Genomic DNA, 17947 nt, shown 5'->3' on the forward strand with positions numbered 1-17947 from the left:
ATACAAATGCCCCAAAATTTTACCCTCTAAGAAAATTGTAACTGATACTGTCACTGTCATGGTCTGACGTTTGATTTGATGAGATGTCACTAATCGCTCGTCAATTATTAAGACAATAACCATAGATGGAAAAAGATGAGTAAAAAAATAACATCGAATATCGATTATAATCGATATCATGTTCAGTTTAGTAACAACCTTGAACCTTCTTGATTCTTCTGTTTTTGTAATAACTAATGTCCAATAGGTAAAATCAAAAACTAATTAAAAAAAGAAATTATGATAACATTTAATGATTAATGAATGTTTATATAGTGCAGTATCTCTACTGTGCACTAATGTACAAATGTAAAACCGTACATAGCCAAATTAAATGTCATATGTAAAATATTTAACACAACTTTCAAGATAAGAATTGAGATAATAGCCACCTAGTATTGTGAACATCTTCAAGGCTACATTTACATTAATTATCGCAAATTTGACAAGCAGTATTGGTAAATTGTAGGTAATAAAAATTCATATGTGATTCGGGCTGTGTCTTGATAAGATGTCTTTAAAAACATTATTTCTTAGGTAAGCTATTGTACATCAATGTTCGATATTTAAGTGAATATTAATTTATAATTGTTACTTTCCATCTTTTCATATTAAATTAAACTACGAAAAACTATTTTTTGAGATTTCTTCTTTTAAAACTCAAACTCATGTTTATTTTTACAAAACTATATTTTGGAAATCAATATTGCAGAGGAAGTCTAATAAAGGGAAATAAATTTATTAACTTCACGCCAATAATTATTCGAAATCAACATGAAAGGCGAAGGAGCAATACAAGAAAGTTCATTGGAGCAACATCCGCTTTTATTTTTGGTTCTGTTGCAGTGGGATTAGCTAATGGTAAATACAAAAATGCACTCATAAATTCTCACAAAAAAATATTATTGTTCTATTAATGATTTACTTATCTACCCACACCTGTTAAATTATTAAAAAAAACATTATTACGTCATTGATAAGAAATAATAAAAAAACAGATGCTTTGTTGTGTGACCTACTTTTTATTTTCCTAGCCTCAATTTTCATACTAAAAAACACTAAAAATGATATTATATAATAAAATGTAAGTAACCAGTCTTACAAATCAGTAAATAACAATAAAACAAATAATTAAAATCCAGAGGCGCTACAACTCTATATGGGTTTCTTTGATAATTTTTATTTTATAGACAAGTAAGGTGATCAGCCTTTTGTCTAGCAAACAAGCATCTTTTCAGTTGTTTACATACCTTACTAGGTACATATTAAAGCGACATTGGTATAAAGTAATATACATTAATAAATTAATGATAAAATTGCTAAATTATTGCCTGTATTTATATATATAATTATATCTACTTTTCAAGTATATAATCAAAACTATAGTGATCAAATTAACTAAAGCTTGATCTTAACATTTCAGAAAAGGACAAGGCTAAAGATGAAATCATTGAAGCTGGTAAAAAGAGACCTGATCTACCAACATACAGAGCTGAGGAAGTCAGCAAGCATGATAGCAAGTTAGTATCACTTACTAGGTATCTGTACAGCCAATATAACCAAAATATTCAAAATTTCACATTTTTAAAAATTATTTTTATCATCTTGGCCTATTGGTAAAGACTATGCAAAACTACAGAAACATTTTTGAGGTCCATATTCTAATTTGTATCTCCAGTCAAATCTTGCCTTAAGCACTGACAAACATCTAAAACTTTATAAGTATTAAATGTTCTTACTTCTGAATTATGTTGGATTAATGTTTTTGAATACAGGCTTAAACATTACTGAATAACAAATAAATAAAATTATTTATTGATTTTAGATATCTTAGAATTAGATTTTTAAATGTAAAAACTACTGCAATTTCTTCTACAAATTGCAATTATTATTCAAACACTTTAAAATCTTATCTCCATATAAATAGCAATAACCTTTGGTATAAAAAATATATTTTTATCAGTATTTATTGTGCCTGATCTTCCACTTAAGATAATTTTGTTGGATAACATATTATCAATACCCGCATTGATTCTTTTGACATATGTCAAATTATTAGTGGTCAAGGTGGGAAGGTTGTAGTTATCAGATAAAAAGTCTCTATTTTGATAAAAATTAATGGCCTGTTAAGTAATGCAACTCAAATTGCAATGGCAATATTAATAATTTATGTAGATTAAATAAAAGTGTGTGCATACATAGCACACATGATAGAAGTGAAAATTATGATGAAGGTAAAAGCCCCGGAAGATGATCATAGAGAATACATCAAGCAATAGCGTGTATTTTTTCTCGATCTCCCTTTCTCACCCTCTCTCAATCGGTCTCAATCGCTCTGTCTCTTTTTTTCGGCAAAAACGCTGCACATCTTCGTGACGTTACGTAAAAATTTACCCTCATGCGCCTAAACAAGTTTCACTTCAAAAAAAAAATAACTCATATCCTTTTCCAGTAGGAACACCTCAGGGTGATATTACTAACCATGTTAGATTTAAATAATGAGGTATCAGACAGATAAATAATTTGAATTGAAACCAAGTTAAGCACCAAACTCTTTAATTTATATAACTAGAAATTTACCTAATAAAGAGTAAGTTTACATAGATACAACACAATACCATAATTTGTATTTATTCACTAAAGTAATTAATTCAGAAGATAACTCGCGTTACATATACGATACGATATCTGTATCTGATACAAATTTTGACATATTGTATCTATTTCGCAATTTATTGCTTGTGTTGCTATACAATATATGCACTTTAATATCTGTGATACAATAGTGTTGTGTAATACAACGATCATATGTCCAATTCTGAGCATTTTACACTATGTAGGTAGGAAACCAGAAAAATCATCGGCGTGGAAGGCACTAAAGCCTGAAGCCATAGAAGTTATGAATAAAACGTTTCTGATCTGATTCCCATATAAGGTTGTAGATCTTCGGGCGCATAATACCCACGCATGATAAAGAATCGTTTATCGTTTCTTTTTGTTGAAAATTCCTATTTTATCTATAAGATATCGCTTAATCATCGTGGGGGGGTTGTAAATTAATCACTTATTAAGTATCATATCTTAGGGTACTTCTGTGAAAAATGTATTTTTTTCTACTGAATTACTACTACATACTACTAATTATTTACACTTTATTAATTTTATTATGAACATGATTTACTGTACCAGTCATAGCTTTGATAGACATTAAATGAAGTGTAATAATATAAATGAATTTTCTATTAAAATCTGAGTTGCCCATAAAAAAATTCTTTTTTGTAATAAAATAATCTTAAATATAAGTAGTATATAGAAATATATAAGACGTATGTCACATTTTTGTAAATGAACATTTTATGATTAAATTCTTCTTATATGTTTACTTTTAAAACATTGGTGTATATAAAGTCTCCAAAATTTTACTTGATTGATTTTATTATTATCAGATCAAGTTTCTGGGTAATCTACAAGAATGGGGTCTACGACGTGACATCGTTCCTGCCGTCTCATCCCGGAGGTGCACAGATTTTAAACGCAGGCGGCTTTAGCATTGAACCATTCTGGAATGTGTATGGAATGCATAAAACCGCAGAGATATTTGCATTGTTGGAATCGTACAGGATTGGTAAGATAAATATATTTTAGACGCAGTTTTATGGACTAGCTAAAAACAATTCTCACATCAATTTGATTTAAACATTACGAACAAATCAAATAACAACTAAATGTTAAAAAATTTTTTTTTTAAGTAAATTTTAACATTTTTAATTGAGCAAAAATAATTGTTATATTGTACTAAACTATATTTTGATATTTATTTACAGGAAACCTTCATGATGAAGATGTAATGGACCATAGTGATCACGAATTATGGGTGAAAGAGCCGTATAGAGACAAGCGATTGATTGTGAAGACCGCGAAGCCTTTCAATGCTGAAATACCACCTAAGGAGCAGGTGGAACATTTTGACACACCTAAGTAAGTTTAAATTGCTCATCTATGATTCTAGTGAGAGTAACTATTGTAGAGTCTGTGGTTCAGCACAGACTACTATAGATAACGGTTGTGGGTTTCAGGTTGTTTCAGGTTTTGTTAGGCTGGCAAAACGTGTTATGTCATTATAGTTCGACATCATCTTGTATGAATTAATTACTTATATAGAATTAAAATATATAATGATAAATATGGAGCGGTACCAGGAAGAGATCGCTCGAAAACTATATGGCCTAAAACTATATATCTATGAGTCACTGAAAAGGATACATACTTCTTATCTATGGGCCATAAAAAAGGATACATATTACTTATCTATGAGTCACTGAAAAGGATACATACTTCTTATCTATGGGCCATAGAAAAGGATACATATTACTTATCTATGAGTCACTGAAAAGGATACATACTTCTTATCTATGGGCCATAGAAAAGGATACATATTACTTATCTATGAGTCACTGAAAAGGATACATACTACTTATCTATGGGCTATAGAAAAGGATACATATACCTTATCTATGAATCATAACCAAATGAATAATATTCCAGTGAATTGTTCTACGTCCGTCAACACATGCCGGTGCCGGAATTGGATGAAAAAACACATTCATTTAAAATATACGTCAAAGGTGTCAATAAACAGTTCGAATTCAGTTTATCAGAGCTAGACCGCTTTCCAAGAGTTTCTATCCGGGCTGCGCTCATGTGCGCGGGAAATAGACGAAGCGAGATGAACAAGGTATGTTTAGTATGTCTCAAACAATTGTCTTTATTTATTAAACGACTTCGATTAAACATTATGTCCTATTAAGCTATGGATCGGTATTTAAAAACAAACAAAGAAACTCGTTATATATTGTTTAGCCATTTACCAATATACTAAAAACAAAAAGGGAAAATAATAAATAATTAATTGATTTTCCTCTATTGCTTTACCTACGCAAAAATAACACTCTGTAATCTCTGATTTAATCGCGTTTATGACACATCAATTGATTAAACATTCTAAAATTGTTTCGATATTAATAATTCCAATTCTGAATTATGCCAGTCATTATCTTGATAACATTCTTTTGTAAATTGAATTAATATTATCATTTATTGATATTTGCAACTCATTGTTTCAATTTTATCAAATCGCTTCCACAATATAGATACTCTCAAAGATACATAATCATTAAAAAAGCGGTATTAGGTTTTAAGAATACTTTCCTAAACTTTGAGGTTTTTTCTTTCCTTATTAACTTTTGCTCTGAAATGGTATCCTAAAAAGTAAATAAAATGTTGGGTGATTTTTGGACTGAATTAATTTAATTTCAAGAAAAAGCGCAAATTTATATTTTTAAAATATTTACATGCGTCCTAGAACTGTCTGTATCGCAGATAAGGGGCGGACAAGTATTACGTAAGCACTATATGGGGAACGGAGAGGGGTTTTTTTTTCTTTCTTATTTGGTGATTACGTCAACATTACAAGTTTTTAACGAGTATTCTTACATATTACATTCTTGGTATTTCTGAAAACTCCAATTAATTCCTTTTTTATTATATCCATACAAACATATAGATACTGCGAAGGAACTGTTTTAATATAAAACTTATATATGCAATCGCTAAATTTTTCTAGTCGTTATCAAACTTTCCTAAAAGAAAGTTCTAGAGAATTTCATCGTTATATCGTAAAGACGTTTTCGTTCGACCGTGTTTTCTCCAACTACATATTTTACTGGAATAAATAAAAAAATAATAGAAAAAAAATTGGATTAATAGTAGCCAAACGGCTTTCTATTGGAAAACATATTTACAAAGTCGGTTTAGTAGATCCAGAGGTTATCCCACCTCACAGAGTTTACCTATTTATAATACAATGAACCCTCGGTAATCCGGCAAACATTTTGCAGGGCATTCGGCCTATCGTTTTTGTCAGATTTTAGAGTACTGCCTGTCTAAGACCCCCTATAGCCCAGAAATTTTTGGAATAGAGTACCATGTAATCCGACAAATTGCAGATCCTATGATAAGATTGTATATGTTATATTCAATCGCACTTCATTATGACAGTATGACTTCAGTATGACAAATAAAAAAAAATATGTATTCAATAATTTATTTGATGATTAATCAGGCCGATTACCAGGGGTCCACTGTATTAGTCTAGACAAACCCGTTAGCTTAACTAAATAGGTTTATATTAGGACATACAGCATCCTGAACCCTTTCACTGAGTTCAATAAAAAAATATGTTAAAATTACATGAGGGAGCGTACAAGTAGGTATTACGTCATAGCGGAGTCTAAGTTTAGCATTATCTATCCTTCATAGATAAATAATATACGATAATACTAGGTCAAGCTAAATATAACATTGTTATCACCGATTGCTTTTATCAGTTGAATTGCATTAACATAAGGCTGACTGCGTTAATGAGGTGTCAAAGAAAATATTCGAATGTTATGTAGATTCTTGTCTTTCGCACTTACGCATCTTTCCTTTGTCTCTTGAAACTCACATTCATAATAAAAAAACATTTGTGCAATTCACACGTGGTAGAAGTGAAACCTTCAAAAACAAATATAAATTAATCATTTTCCACTATCTAAATGTGTGTGTTCTTTAAAAACAGTATATTTTAATTATACATTTTAATTTATAAGTTTAATATAAATCTTTAATTTGACAAAAACTAAAACAACGAAAGTTTGAAATTCGATAAAAAAAAAGCGGCAGTAAATAGAGGCTGTATAATGCCTCCTATCTCATTTTCTCCCACGTTAAATCATATGATGAATTGATGTTTCTGTCTCTCTTTACCGCTGCATCCGGTTTGAAATCACGACGATTCGAAAGAAGTTTATCTATCTCATTTTCTCCCACGTTAAATCATATGAATTAATGTTTCTGTCTCTTTTTACTGTCGCTTTTTCGTTGCATCCGGTTTGAAATCACAACGATTCTAAAGAAGTTTCACTTCAAAATTTTTATTAAACCCTTATGTGTTAAATATTCTACGTTTTTTATTTTTTTTATTATTAAGATTGACATGAGAGAGATAGAGAGACGAGACTAAACGTAACATCATATATTTATTTTATTTAATATTTTTGTATTATTTAACAGCGCCATCTAGAATCAGGTGTTATTTTAGTTTCCTAAGCCCATAAGTGTTTGTCTTAGCTATACATACATTATCCATACAGACTATGCCAATACTATAATGTTGAGACACTAAATAAAATATGGTAAAGTACATGTATAATATCAAATACATAATATACACAATATCGCTACTGTGAATTCACTGTGAGAAGATATAAATATATACGTAGGATTCAGTAGGCGCAACGCCCTGGATTTGTGCAACAGACTGGTTCTTAGTATAGTTATGATATGTATAATTAACACTAGGAGGATTTTTTCTGTGTTTGAAAATATATATTCAGCAAAGGAATGCTTACGAACTTTTGTTCTTGCATGGTTCGAAAATTAACACTTATTGCTTTTGCAACTATAATACTTTGCACAAAAAGAGTATTCTTGTATTGTTTGGGAAGAGATTGCAGAGGTATTGATAGGGCAGTTTCTATTTTTTTACTAGATGGCGCTTTTTTTAAACATTTAGCCCATACATACTAACTGCAATGTTTATGAATAAGTCAATACAGGTAGTTTTGTGACTAAGGCATACTAAATGTACCGTTCATACGTCTGAAAGGGTTTAAATTGTGAAGATGTTTCATTGATTATATAATTTAAACAGGTGAAGCCTGTGAAGGGGCTGAACTGGGCTGGTGGCGCCATCAGTAACGCAGTGTGGACTGGTGTACGACTCCGAGATTTGTTAATACATTGCGGCGTTGACTTAGAAGATACGGAGGGGAAACATGTTATTGTGAGTAATAGTAAATTAATGGAATAACTTGGGGAGCGTTCAAGTATTACGTTACGAATTTGGGGGGGGGGGGTTGGGATAAAACGTGACTATGCGAGCGGGGATTGAATTATGCGTTAATGTTAATGTTACTGTCGACTTTCCGATTCTGTACACCACATAACTGGCTTTTAGGTTTAATGAGTCACTGACTACAGAAAAACGTAACGGCACATTACATGGGGAGTCAAGAATCTCCAAAAATTGCCACCAATGACCAAGCATACAGGGTACCTATCGTATTATCAGTCGTAAACCTTCTTTGAAACTGTTAACATGGTTTTTTTTGTTCAATCCATATAACGATGACTCTCTATAACGACAAAAAATGCTCAGTTCCTCGACTTTCGTTATAAAGAGTTTACACTGTAGTAACAATTGAATTTTTGAAGCAAAAATGTCAACCAGTATATTAATTAGTTTACAGGCGCGGATATGGATGCGACAGGCGTTAACTTCAGTACGTCGATACCGCTCCACCAGGCGGTGGATCCTCGCGCAGACATATTAATAGCTACGCATATGAATGGAGTGCCATTACCCCCTGACCACGGTTATCCGTTGAGAGCTATAGTGCCCGGTGCGCCGGCCGTACGCAGCGTCAAATGGCTTGGTAAGTTTTTGAACGAATTTGTATGTATTGTCTTATAAGTATTATATATAGGTCTGGACCTCAGATTTATGTATCTGCAGGCCATCTGTGCCTGACGCACTTGTTGGGTCTAAGGCAAGCCGGTTTCCTCACGATGTTTTCCTTCACCGTTCGAGCGAATGTTAAATGCGCACATAGAAAGAAAGTCTATTGGTACACAGCCGGGTTCAAACCCACAAAGAACTTCAAACTTAAAAAGAGTACCGAGAGTTTTTTACGCCGGCTTTTTCTCTCGGCCAACACCGTCTGTCTTCTTTGCCGTTGAGTAGGGATGCCAACAGGCTCGAATTTAATGACGTGAAATAAGTGATACCAGCATGATCCTATGTTCCAAAATAAAGGTATTTTATTTTATTTTACGTCATCAGGGATGAATGCACGCTGAAGCCACTAGGCTAACACTGCTCATTAAGTAACAAAAAATATACTAAGGGTCTGTTTCACAATGTATGGATAAAGTGTCAAATAAAGTTCCAAATAAGATACTTCGAATTTCATGACGTATACCGCTATCTGACAGTCGTGAAACGCAAAAATACTATTTATACTACCAATAAGTATAACTTATCCGGACATTGTGAAACAGGCCCTAAATATTCATATATATAACATTTGATTTTTAAATATAATGGGGTTTTAAAGGAATAGAATGGAATCAACTACTTTTTACAAACTTTTTTTAGTCTAGAGTTAGTCAGTTAGTCTTTAGTTTTTAGTATAAGTGTTAGTAGTTTTGCCCTGTGTATAATCCAATGGATATATATTAGGTATATATTAGATTTCTCATTCCTCTACTAAAATTCTTTAAACGAGTTATTACTAATGCCAAATATTCTTTATATCTGTTAGTATGAAATTATGAATGAAAAAACTTTTTCTTTCAGAATCTATAACCATCTCCCGCGAAGAAAGCCCTTCCCATTGGCACCTGAAAGACTACAGGAGTTTCAATTCAAGCAAGACCTGGGAAACGGCGGATTTCAGTACGGCTCCACCTGTTTATAGTCTGCCTGTTACCTCAGCTCTATGTGACCCTGTAGATGGCGACACTGTCAATGTCGAAGGGGGCTGTGTTGCTCTTAAAGGTACGATTTTTTTCATGTTATTTATTTATCTGTGTTGGCCTAGTGGCTGCAACGTGTGGTTTACATAAACCCCTACACATTCCACAGATTCCATTCAATTCCTTTAAAAACCCATTATATGTATTCTGATACCCACATATCAAATATCTGAATATTTAATATATTTTTTGTTACTAAATGGCGCAGTACTGGTTTCAGTGTGCGACTCTAATCCCTGATGTCGTAGGTTCGATCCCGGGCTGTGCACCAATGGATTTTTTTTCTATGTGCGCATCTAACATTTGCTCGAACGGTGAAAGAAAACATCGTGAGCGCCTTTTAAAATGTTTGTAATAAGTATTTGAACTTGTACTCTTGCTGTGTTTATATTATCATAGGGTTGAGCCAAATTTTATTAGTTTTTTTTTTATATAGAACAGGGGGCAAACGGGCAGGAGGCTCACCTGATGTTATCTATTATAACTTTAATAAAATTTAATTTTCAAATTAAAATTCAATTTAAATTTAAAAAAAATCCTTATCTCTGAATTAAGTGATATTTTAGGACTCTTATTATATACATCCACACACATATATATGTGTCTTGTAATATAATATGCTTAAATCAATAAATCTAAAGGTAGATAAAATTTGAAAGAATTGTGTCACGTATTTTTTGCTTATCAATTATTAAATATTTTAATCATTGATAACATGGAATCCAGAATGATTTATTATGACATTAATGACCACCTACGTTAGTATGAGATATAAGATTAGTTCACTTCTATTATACTAATAATAATTATATGCAATTATGCTGTTGTATAGGTAATGATTTTCTATATATATAAATATTCTGCTATTAGCCCGTTCACTTCGTCTTGTACTACAAATTTTCTTGCCTTTTCAAATGAAATTTATTTTCCTTCTCTCATTCTTCCCTAATTCATGTAAACTGTCTTGTTTCAGTAAATAAACAAAACCCAATAATAATAAGCAGTGTTGGCCTAGTGGCTAGCGTGCGACTCTCATACCTGAGATCGTAGGTTCGATCCCCGGCTGTAGACCAATGGAGTTTCTTTCTATGTACGCAGTTTACATTTGCTCGAACGGTGAAGGAAAACATCGTGATGAAACCGACATGTCCTAAACCCAAAAAGTCGACGACTTGTGACAGGCACTGGAGGCTGATCACCTACTTGCCTATTAGATTTAAAAATGATCAATAAACAGATTCAAAAATCTGAGGCCAAGAACTAAAGAGCTTGTAGTGCCACTGATTTATTTTTATTTTATTCAATAATAATAGTTGAAAAAATGTATTTTTAAAAAACAAACATGTCGTCATTATACATATTATAAGTATGTTTAAATATTTTATTAAATAAATTACTTATTGATTAAATATAACTTGTTGGCTTTTATATAAAAGAAAAAAATGTTGTGTGGTTTTATGAAACCACGGTAAAAGTAATTTTTTTTTCACATTATAAACATTTAACTAAAGCTTTTTGGAATAATATTCCATAAAGGGTATAAAATCAATAATATAATCATATAGATAATAAAAGTAGACTAAGTCTCCAACTCATATTTTATTGAATTCTGTGTCTTAGAGACAACGACATACATAATGATTAACAATTATTAAGATTATATACATATATTAAAATAACGTGGAGCACTGGCACAAATGAATTAGTCTATACACTACACGGTCAGCTGCTACGAAGTATGTGCGCCGCCATATCGGCCTTGGCTGCTATGACGAGCGCCTTTCACTTTATCCCTACTCCGCGGCCAACCGTCACGCGACATGCGCTACACAGACCAAAAAGTTTGAGACGATGTAATCAAAGTTTCACTTTTCAATAAATTACGTTTGATCCTTTATTTTTCGATATTCTATATTGTATATTTAAGCTTAGTTTGTATTGCGCGAGGCAACTGCATTAGTCTTGTTTTGTCTCATGTGTTTTGATTCCTTTATTGTGAATACATACAAATTATCTTTTCCGTTTTTACTAAAAATCCACTTGAATGGGTGTTGTCTCCAGTCTGAAAAAAAGGCAATCTTTATTAAATATAGTACAAACTTACTTATTTTTAATACTTTTAACTAAATTAAAAATAAATTACACATTTTTTCTTTCTAAGTCGAAATTGCAGCCTTGAAACATATTTTTTTGACAACCTTAATTAAAATTTTATTTAAATATTCTTTTTAAGGTTATGCGTATTCTGGAGGTGGAGCAAAAATCTTAAGAGTAGATGTCAGTATGGACCAAGGTCAAAGTTGGATAGAAGCGGAATTAAAAAGCGATCGGGCACCACCGGGCCAACATTACTCCTGGACACTATGGACGTTGAATGTTCCCGTTAAACGTGGAAACACCAAGGTGAGCGATAATTAATGTAAAAGATAATTTTACTAAATTAAGGGTCTGTTTCACAATGTCCGGATAAGTTCCAAATAAGCTATTTATTACTTATACTTGTAGGATAAACAGTATTTTTGCGTTACACGACTGTCTGATAGCGATATTTGTCATGAAATGCCAAATATCTTATTCGGAACTTTTATCTTTCGAATAATTTATGTGTTGCATAGCTATTTGGCACTTTATCCATACATTGTGAAACAGGCCCTAAATCGACTTCTCATACTTTTCAACTGTATATATCCTCCTAATTAAATTAGGAAAATAGAAAGTGCGAAAGAGAAAGACATTATTGAGAAACTGTGACTTAATACAGAAACTATTTGGAAACTGGAGGAAACAAATCGTGGTTGACCAAAAAAAAGGGGGAGCGCCAGGGAAGGATGACGTAATCCCAGAAATGCTTAACGTTGCTCCGAACCTACTCTACTTAGCTTTTTATAGTTTTGCGATCACCTGAAAACATATAATATTATCCAACAACGAGTACCAGAAGTGCCTTTCATCATCACATTCGGAGACTATGAAAAGCCCTTTCATACATTAGATGCATGGTCTGAAAAGTCTAGCAGACTGAAGAATCGACCACCGATACATTTATGTTTTGAAGCACTTGCATAAACACATCATATTACACGATAAAACAAAAAAGGCTGGCGAGGGTAGACGAAGATATGAGGATAGAGGAGATACTATCTCTCCGCCTCTTTGAAACTTCTTTATTCTACCGTGGGACATTGACGACCACAGACTGACAAACTTGACATTTGCTGATCAGTCTTATTCGGTGATAGCCTGACCGTGACCTAAGGGAGTCAGCCAAGGTGGACAAGAACGCATGTACACATGGACCTCGGCAGAACAAGAAACCGTACGGCAGCCCAACCGACTATTTGGACAAGGAGGTTGGCTCCCAGTGAACACAGAGAGGCCAGTGCAAGACATACTGGAGGATAAAGCAGGCGTACGTGCAAGAATGGACCAAATACAGAGGGTGATGATACGCTAGCTTGGTTTCAACCAGTCAATGAAAGAAATTAACGTTTACACATTCATTAGCCATCAACAGGCTCCAGAAGATAAACCAATCCTTATATGGAAATTGTATTCGTTTTTACAACATACTCCCAAGCGAAATTAGAGAACTATCACTAAATAAATTCAAAGCCCTTGTTAAAAGTAAATTAATTAATAATACTTTTATAAATGTGACGAATACTTAAATGATCCTAATCCTTGGGATCGATTTGCTTCAGTTTAAACAATTTGTATTAAAAACTTGGCGATTGAAAAGAGTGGCGGAAAGTTTCTTGCCAGTTCTTCTTACCCGCTCTACGCCCTTGACTTGCGAAGTGGTTGTAAATGTAAATTAACAATTAATTTAATTTATTTTTTTGACGTTCATAAGTGTACATGTTTACCTATATGAATATAGATATTTTTGAGTTTGAGTTTAACTAATTTTTTATGATCTATATTCTATATGGTTATGGTTTCTGTCATTTATATCTTATTTAAAAACAAAGCGTTTAATCTTTCATAATTATAACTACACGTATCCGGGTTTATGGACCTTGTTTGATGACGTTGATTTGACGTATAAAACAATTTTAAAGATAATAAAAACGCGGTAAACTGTGCCCGGTCTTCGAAGTCCTACTATTTACCAAGATAAATAATTTTAAGTAACGTAATTTAATACATTAGTAGCAGTAATAATTTTATTTATCTACTTTATCGGTATACATATTTAGTATCGCAACATGAAATTTACAATTGTTCTACTACTACTAGTTCAAAAATATATTATATTTAAGTAATACAGTTTACTACATGTTATCCTACCAAACGGTGCATGTTCGTCCCTCCATTTATAACCAAATAGGGATTGTTTTAAGTTCTCTGTAAAAATCATTTTTACTACGACGAAATTTACATTTTGACTGCCCCTAACCTATTTTTAATACCACATTATTACTTTAAATATAGTCAAAATCTTTTATAACGACATCAAAGGGACTACTCATATTTGGTCATAAAACTGATAGTCGTAACAGCCGACGACATTATTAAGTACTGATACAATAGAATTTGGCCGGGACCTTTGACTTTGGTCACTATAAGCGTTTTCCTAAACAGTGTCGTCATCTATTTTTACTGTATATATTAAAAAACTATTTTATTAATGTTTGTTTTAGATGGAAGTGTGGGTGAAAGCAACAGATAGCAACTTTAATAGTCAGCCAGAGAAATTTGACGATATTTGGAACATACGGGGTATACTTGGAAACGCCTACCACAAAGTTAAATTTAACGTTAAACATAATTAAACCCTTAGCAAAAAATGTTAAAAATTTAAATATTTAATCGTTTATCCTAAAAACGGTTATAAAATGACGAAGGCCAGCTGAGATCTATATTAAATATAGTAAACTTGAGACTTGGCTATTAGATAGATATGTTCTTTTTAGTATAATTTTAAGATGTACGTAACTTAATGTTATTCATAATAGTGAAATGACTATAAGCTTCAATATAAAAAAAAAACTATTTGTAATTTAGGATATAAAAATAAGTTATGAATTTATATACATAGTCATATCTTCTCACCTCTGTAGAGTTGTATATTCATTTATAGTCCATCGTGTATTTAATTTTAATTAAACTATATTATACTATAAAAAAATATTTGTGATATAAAATCTCGATATAATCGAACTTAATTACTATATTAAAAACCTATTTAAATATTTATTTTTTATTGTATCGGCCCTCGACCATGTAAAAATGCATTGACTAGCTTTACAGTTTACAGTAAGTTCAAAATTTTATAAATTTTATTAACTACATCATTAACTAAACACTAGCACATGTCTAGTCAAACCAGATAAGTGACCTTTAATCTTTAAACATTGAATACCATTATCATTAAATTTTTCTTTATACAAATCATACTCACAACTTTACATCTAAATAAATAATTACAAATCCTGTTTGCAAAGTTTGACATTAATTTGCATGATTAATAATAGCTCTGTAGTAATGTTATCTATATTGACTCAGACAATTTAAGACTTTGTCGAGATCAAACCGCTCTCAATTACATCATGTTTGTGTTGAGGCAAGTACAAAGTGCAAATTTCAAAGTATTTTTTAAAACTATAACCAAACGATGTACACATAATTTTATTCAGATAGAAGTAGATGGAGAAAATTTTAAATTCCCTCATATTTGGTTAAGAGATAATTGCCAATGTAATCAGTGTTTCCATTCAACTGCTAAAAGTAGAATTATTGACTATTCCAATTTAAAAATAGATGTGAAACCAAAAAACATTAATAAGGATGACAACTCCTTGTATGTCACATGGGATGATGGCCACACCTCCCAGTTTAGGATAGAATGGTTGAAGTTTCGCAGTTTTACTCCAGAGAACCAATCAAAATACTATGAGTCAATTTATAAACCAAGAAGAAAACGGTGGAATGGTTCTGAATTTTTCCAAGTATGTAGTAAGCATAACTATAGTGAAATATTACAATCTGACAAAGCATTGTTTCAATGGCTTCACAATATATCTGTGTATGGTATAGCACTAATTCAGAATTCACCAAATAAAGAGGATGCATTGGACAAGATTATTTCAAGAATTGGTTTTTCAAAACAGACTCACTATGGGGAAAAATTTATTGTGCAAAATGTACAAAATACTAGCAATGTTGCATATCTCTCCAATAAGCTACAACTGCATACAGATTTACCTTATTATGAATATTGCCCTGGTGTTAATATGTTACATTGTTTAGTGCAAACTGAAAGTGAAGGAGGAGAGAACCTTTTATCTGATGCTCATTACACAGCAATGTATATGAAAGACAACTATCCTGAACAATATAAATTATTAATAGACATTGAAGTTGAATGGAGTGACATTGGAACTGAAAATGAAAAACAGTTCTTCAAGTTATATCGATCACCTGTTATTGTGCTTGATTCTAACGAAGATATTACAAGAATTAACTTTTCAATCCCACAGAGAGGAAGTAATTTATGTTGCCCAGTGGATTCTGTCACACCATGGTATGAGGCCCACAAATTATTTTTTGACCTTAACCACAAATTTGCAGCGAAATTTAAAACTCAGGAAGGTGATATTTTAGTTTTTGATAACATCAGATTACTTCATGGGAGGAATAAATATGAAGATAGCGCAAACAATAGCAGGAAGCTCATTGGTGCATATGTAGACTGGGATGAAATATATTCAACTTGGAGATGTTTAAAAGTAAAGCTATATCCCCATAAAAGCTTTATTTAAATGTATGCAAAAATTGTGGATAGAACATAGCTATAATGATTATAACAAAAAATAATAATCAGTTCAAAATAATATTATTTGTTTTAATAAATAAGAGTGCCTGTCAACAATAATTTGCTTATTAGAATAGAACTAAGGGTAATTGTTTTTAAACTTACATATCGGTTGATAAAACCCAAATGATTATTTTAACAGTTCTGTAACTGCTTATAAAACTTCAATTTCAATCATATTAATTACCATACTACAGTGTTATTCCCTTATATGGTATTCCTTTTTTGTTATAAAATTATGTGTTGATTAAACTGCATTGTTCCAGTTTATTCACTTAACTTCCACAAACATATCTAAATTATAATTTCTGACACAAAATCTTCTTATAGGTATAATTTTATCAAACTCTGTGTTCTCTTCTGTTTCAACAAAAGGAAATTGTTCTGAATTTGGGTTAGTTGTCATAGCCACCGCAGTGGACTCATTGGTATGTAATAGTATCATAAAACTTTTATCTTCAGGTAAACCCTTAAACTTATCACACAATGTAGTTAAATATAAACAGAACCCTCGCATGTTTTGTTCGGCCTGAACCAAGTAAGCATCATTGGTCTGATCATATTCATCAATTTTATTTATATCAAAGACAAATTTAAGAAGAGCGTCATAGGAGCTAGTGGTAATAAGGAATTCTATGCGCTGTAACTCTCCGTTTCTTAAACAGTTTGCTGCGCTCTTTAAACACAAATCAATGTATTCGTTTACTTCTTGATGAATGGAACGGTAAACTACCACACTATACTTTCTTCTAGTTTCAAAAATGTAATTAGGATACACAGATATATAGTACAAAATGTTGTGAAAAGCTACTCCAAGAAACTCTATTGTGATATCTATAAAACAATTGTCCATAACAATGGTCAGGTTCAGTTTCCTCTATATTTTATTTTGTCGATCACTTTATATACAATATTTTGTATATAATATTTACATTAATTACATGTTTTTACATAAACTTAGCCGCTTTTTTTAACTTTTCTAGTACCCTATTTAAAAGCTTTAATTTAAAGCTTGAGAGCAAATGCCATTTCCTTACAAATTCGTTTGGTGGATTGCGGAGGATCACGGCTGTCAAAAAGTGATATTGTTTAAAAAAAATATTTTAATTTTTCAAATCTTCCATCTCGGTGAAATATGAATAGGTATGAATATCAACTTTCAGTTATTGCTTTGACAAGTAACGAGACATCATGCCTCAGACATGATGGTCAAATGAGCTTGGTTCACCTTAAGTAATATACACAGTATATGCACAGATCAGAAAAAAAATTGTTTGCTGCAATAACTAAATAAACTGCAAATCATTTTCCACACACGATTTCTGAAGACAAATATTATGCATAACCTCTCATATAACAATAATTTGCCTTAAAATGTTTGACAATAGCAGCTAAATAAATAAATAATAAATCTATTATATTACATATGTATTGTGTGCATTTGTCAGGTGC

At 31.7% G+C, this 17947-nt stretch overlaps 3 protein-coding genes across 3 annotated transcripts; 2 read left to right on the plus strand and 1 right to left on the minus strand.

Annotated features, from left to right (window-relative positions):
- The first annotated feature begins 386 nt into the window (after positions 1–386).
- On the plus strand, positions 387–14784 carry LOC110993692 (sulfite oxidase). Its single transcript, XM_022260044.2, has 11 exons — positions 387–576; positions 752–900; positions 1463–1559; positions 3486–3664; positions 3864–4017; positions 4585–4774; positions 7793–7924; positions 8384–8576; positions 9500–9700; positions 11912–12081; positions 14322–14784. The coding sequence occupies exons 1-11, from the start codon at positions 551–553 to the stop codon at positions 14451–14453; spliced, it is 1623 nt and encodes a 540-aa protein (XP_022115736.2). The 5' UTR covers positions 387–550; the 3' UTR covers positions 14454–14784.
- LOC110993694 (mitotic spindle assembly checkpoint protein MAD2B-like) lies at positions 11708–17693 on the minus strand. The gene is made up of 2 exons (XM_022260046.2): positions 16601–17693; positions 11708–11740 (listed from the first exon to the last, which is right to left on the minus strand). The coding sequence occupies exon 1, from the start codon at positions 17346–17348 to the stop codon at positions 16767–16769; it is 582 nt and encodes a 193-aa protein (XP_022115738.2). The 5' UTR covers positions 17349–17693; the 3' UTR covers positions 11708–11740; positions 16601–16766.
- Positions 14971–16479, plus strand: LOC110993693 (gamma-butyrobetaine dioxygenase-like). Its single transcript, XM_022260045.2, has one exon. The coding sequence runs from the start codon at positions 15231–15233 to the stop codon at positions 16440–16442; it is 1212 nt and encodes a 403-aa protein (XP_022115737.2). The 5' UTR covers positions 14971–15230; the 3' UTR covers positions 16443–16479.
- Positions 17694–17947: the final 254 nt, after the last annotated feature.

The sequence above is a fragment of the Pieris rapae genome, chromosome 20 (assembly GCF_905147795.1).
Source record: "Pieris rapae chromosome 20, ilPieRapa1.1, whole genome shotgun sequence".
Classification (NCBI taxonomy): domain Eukaryota; kingdom Metazoa; phylum Arthropoda; class Insecta; order Lepidoptera; family Pieridae; genus Pieris; species Pieris rapae.

Coding starts and splice junctions, on each gene's coding strand:
- LOC110993693 (XM_022260045.2), top strand. CDS start 15,231: ATGTTTGTGTTGAGGCAAGTACAAAGTGCAAATTTCAAAGTATTTTTT.
- LOC110993692 (XM_022260044.2), top strand. CDS start 551: ATGTCTTTAAAAACATTATTTCTTAG. Junction 577..751: donor TTAAAAACATTATTTCTTAG/GTAAGCTATTGT, acceptor TCAATATTGCAG/AGGAAGTCTAATAAAGGGAA. Junction 3,665..3,863: donor GTTGGAATCGTACAGGATTG/GTAAGATAAATA, acceptor ATTTATTTACAG/GAAACCTTCATGATGAAGAT.
- LOC110993694 (XM_022260046.2), bottom strand. CDS start 17,348: ATGGACAATTGTTTTATAGATATCACAATAGAGTTTCTTGGAGTAGCT.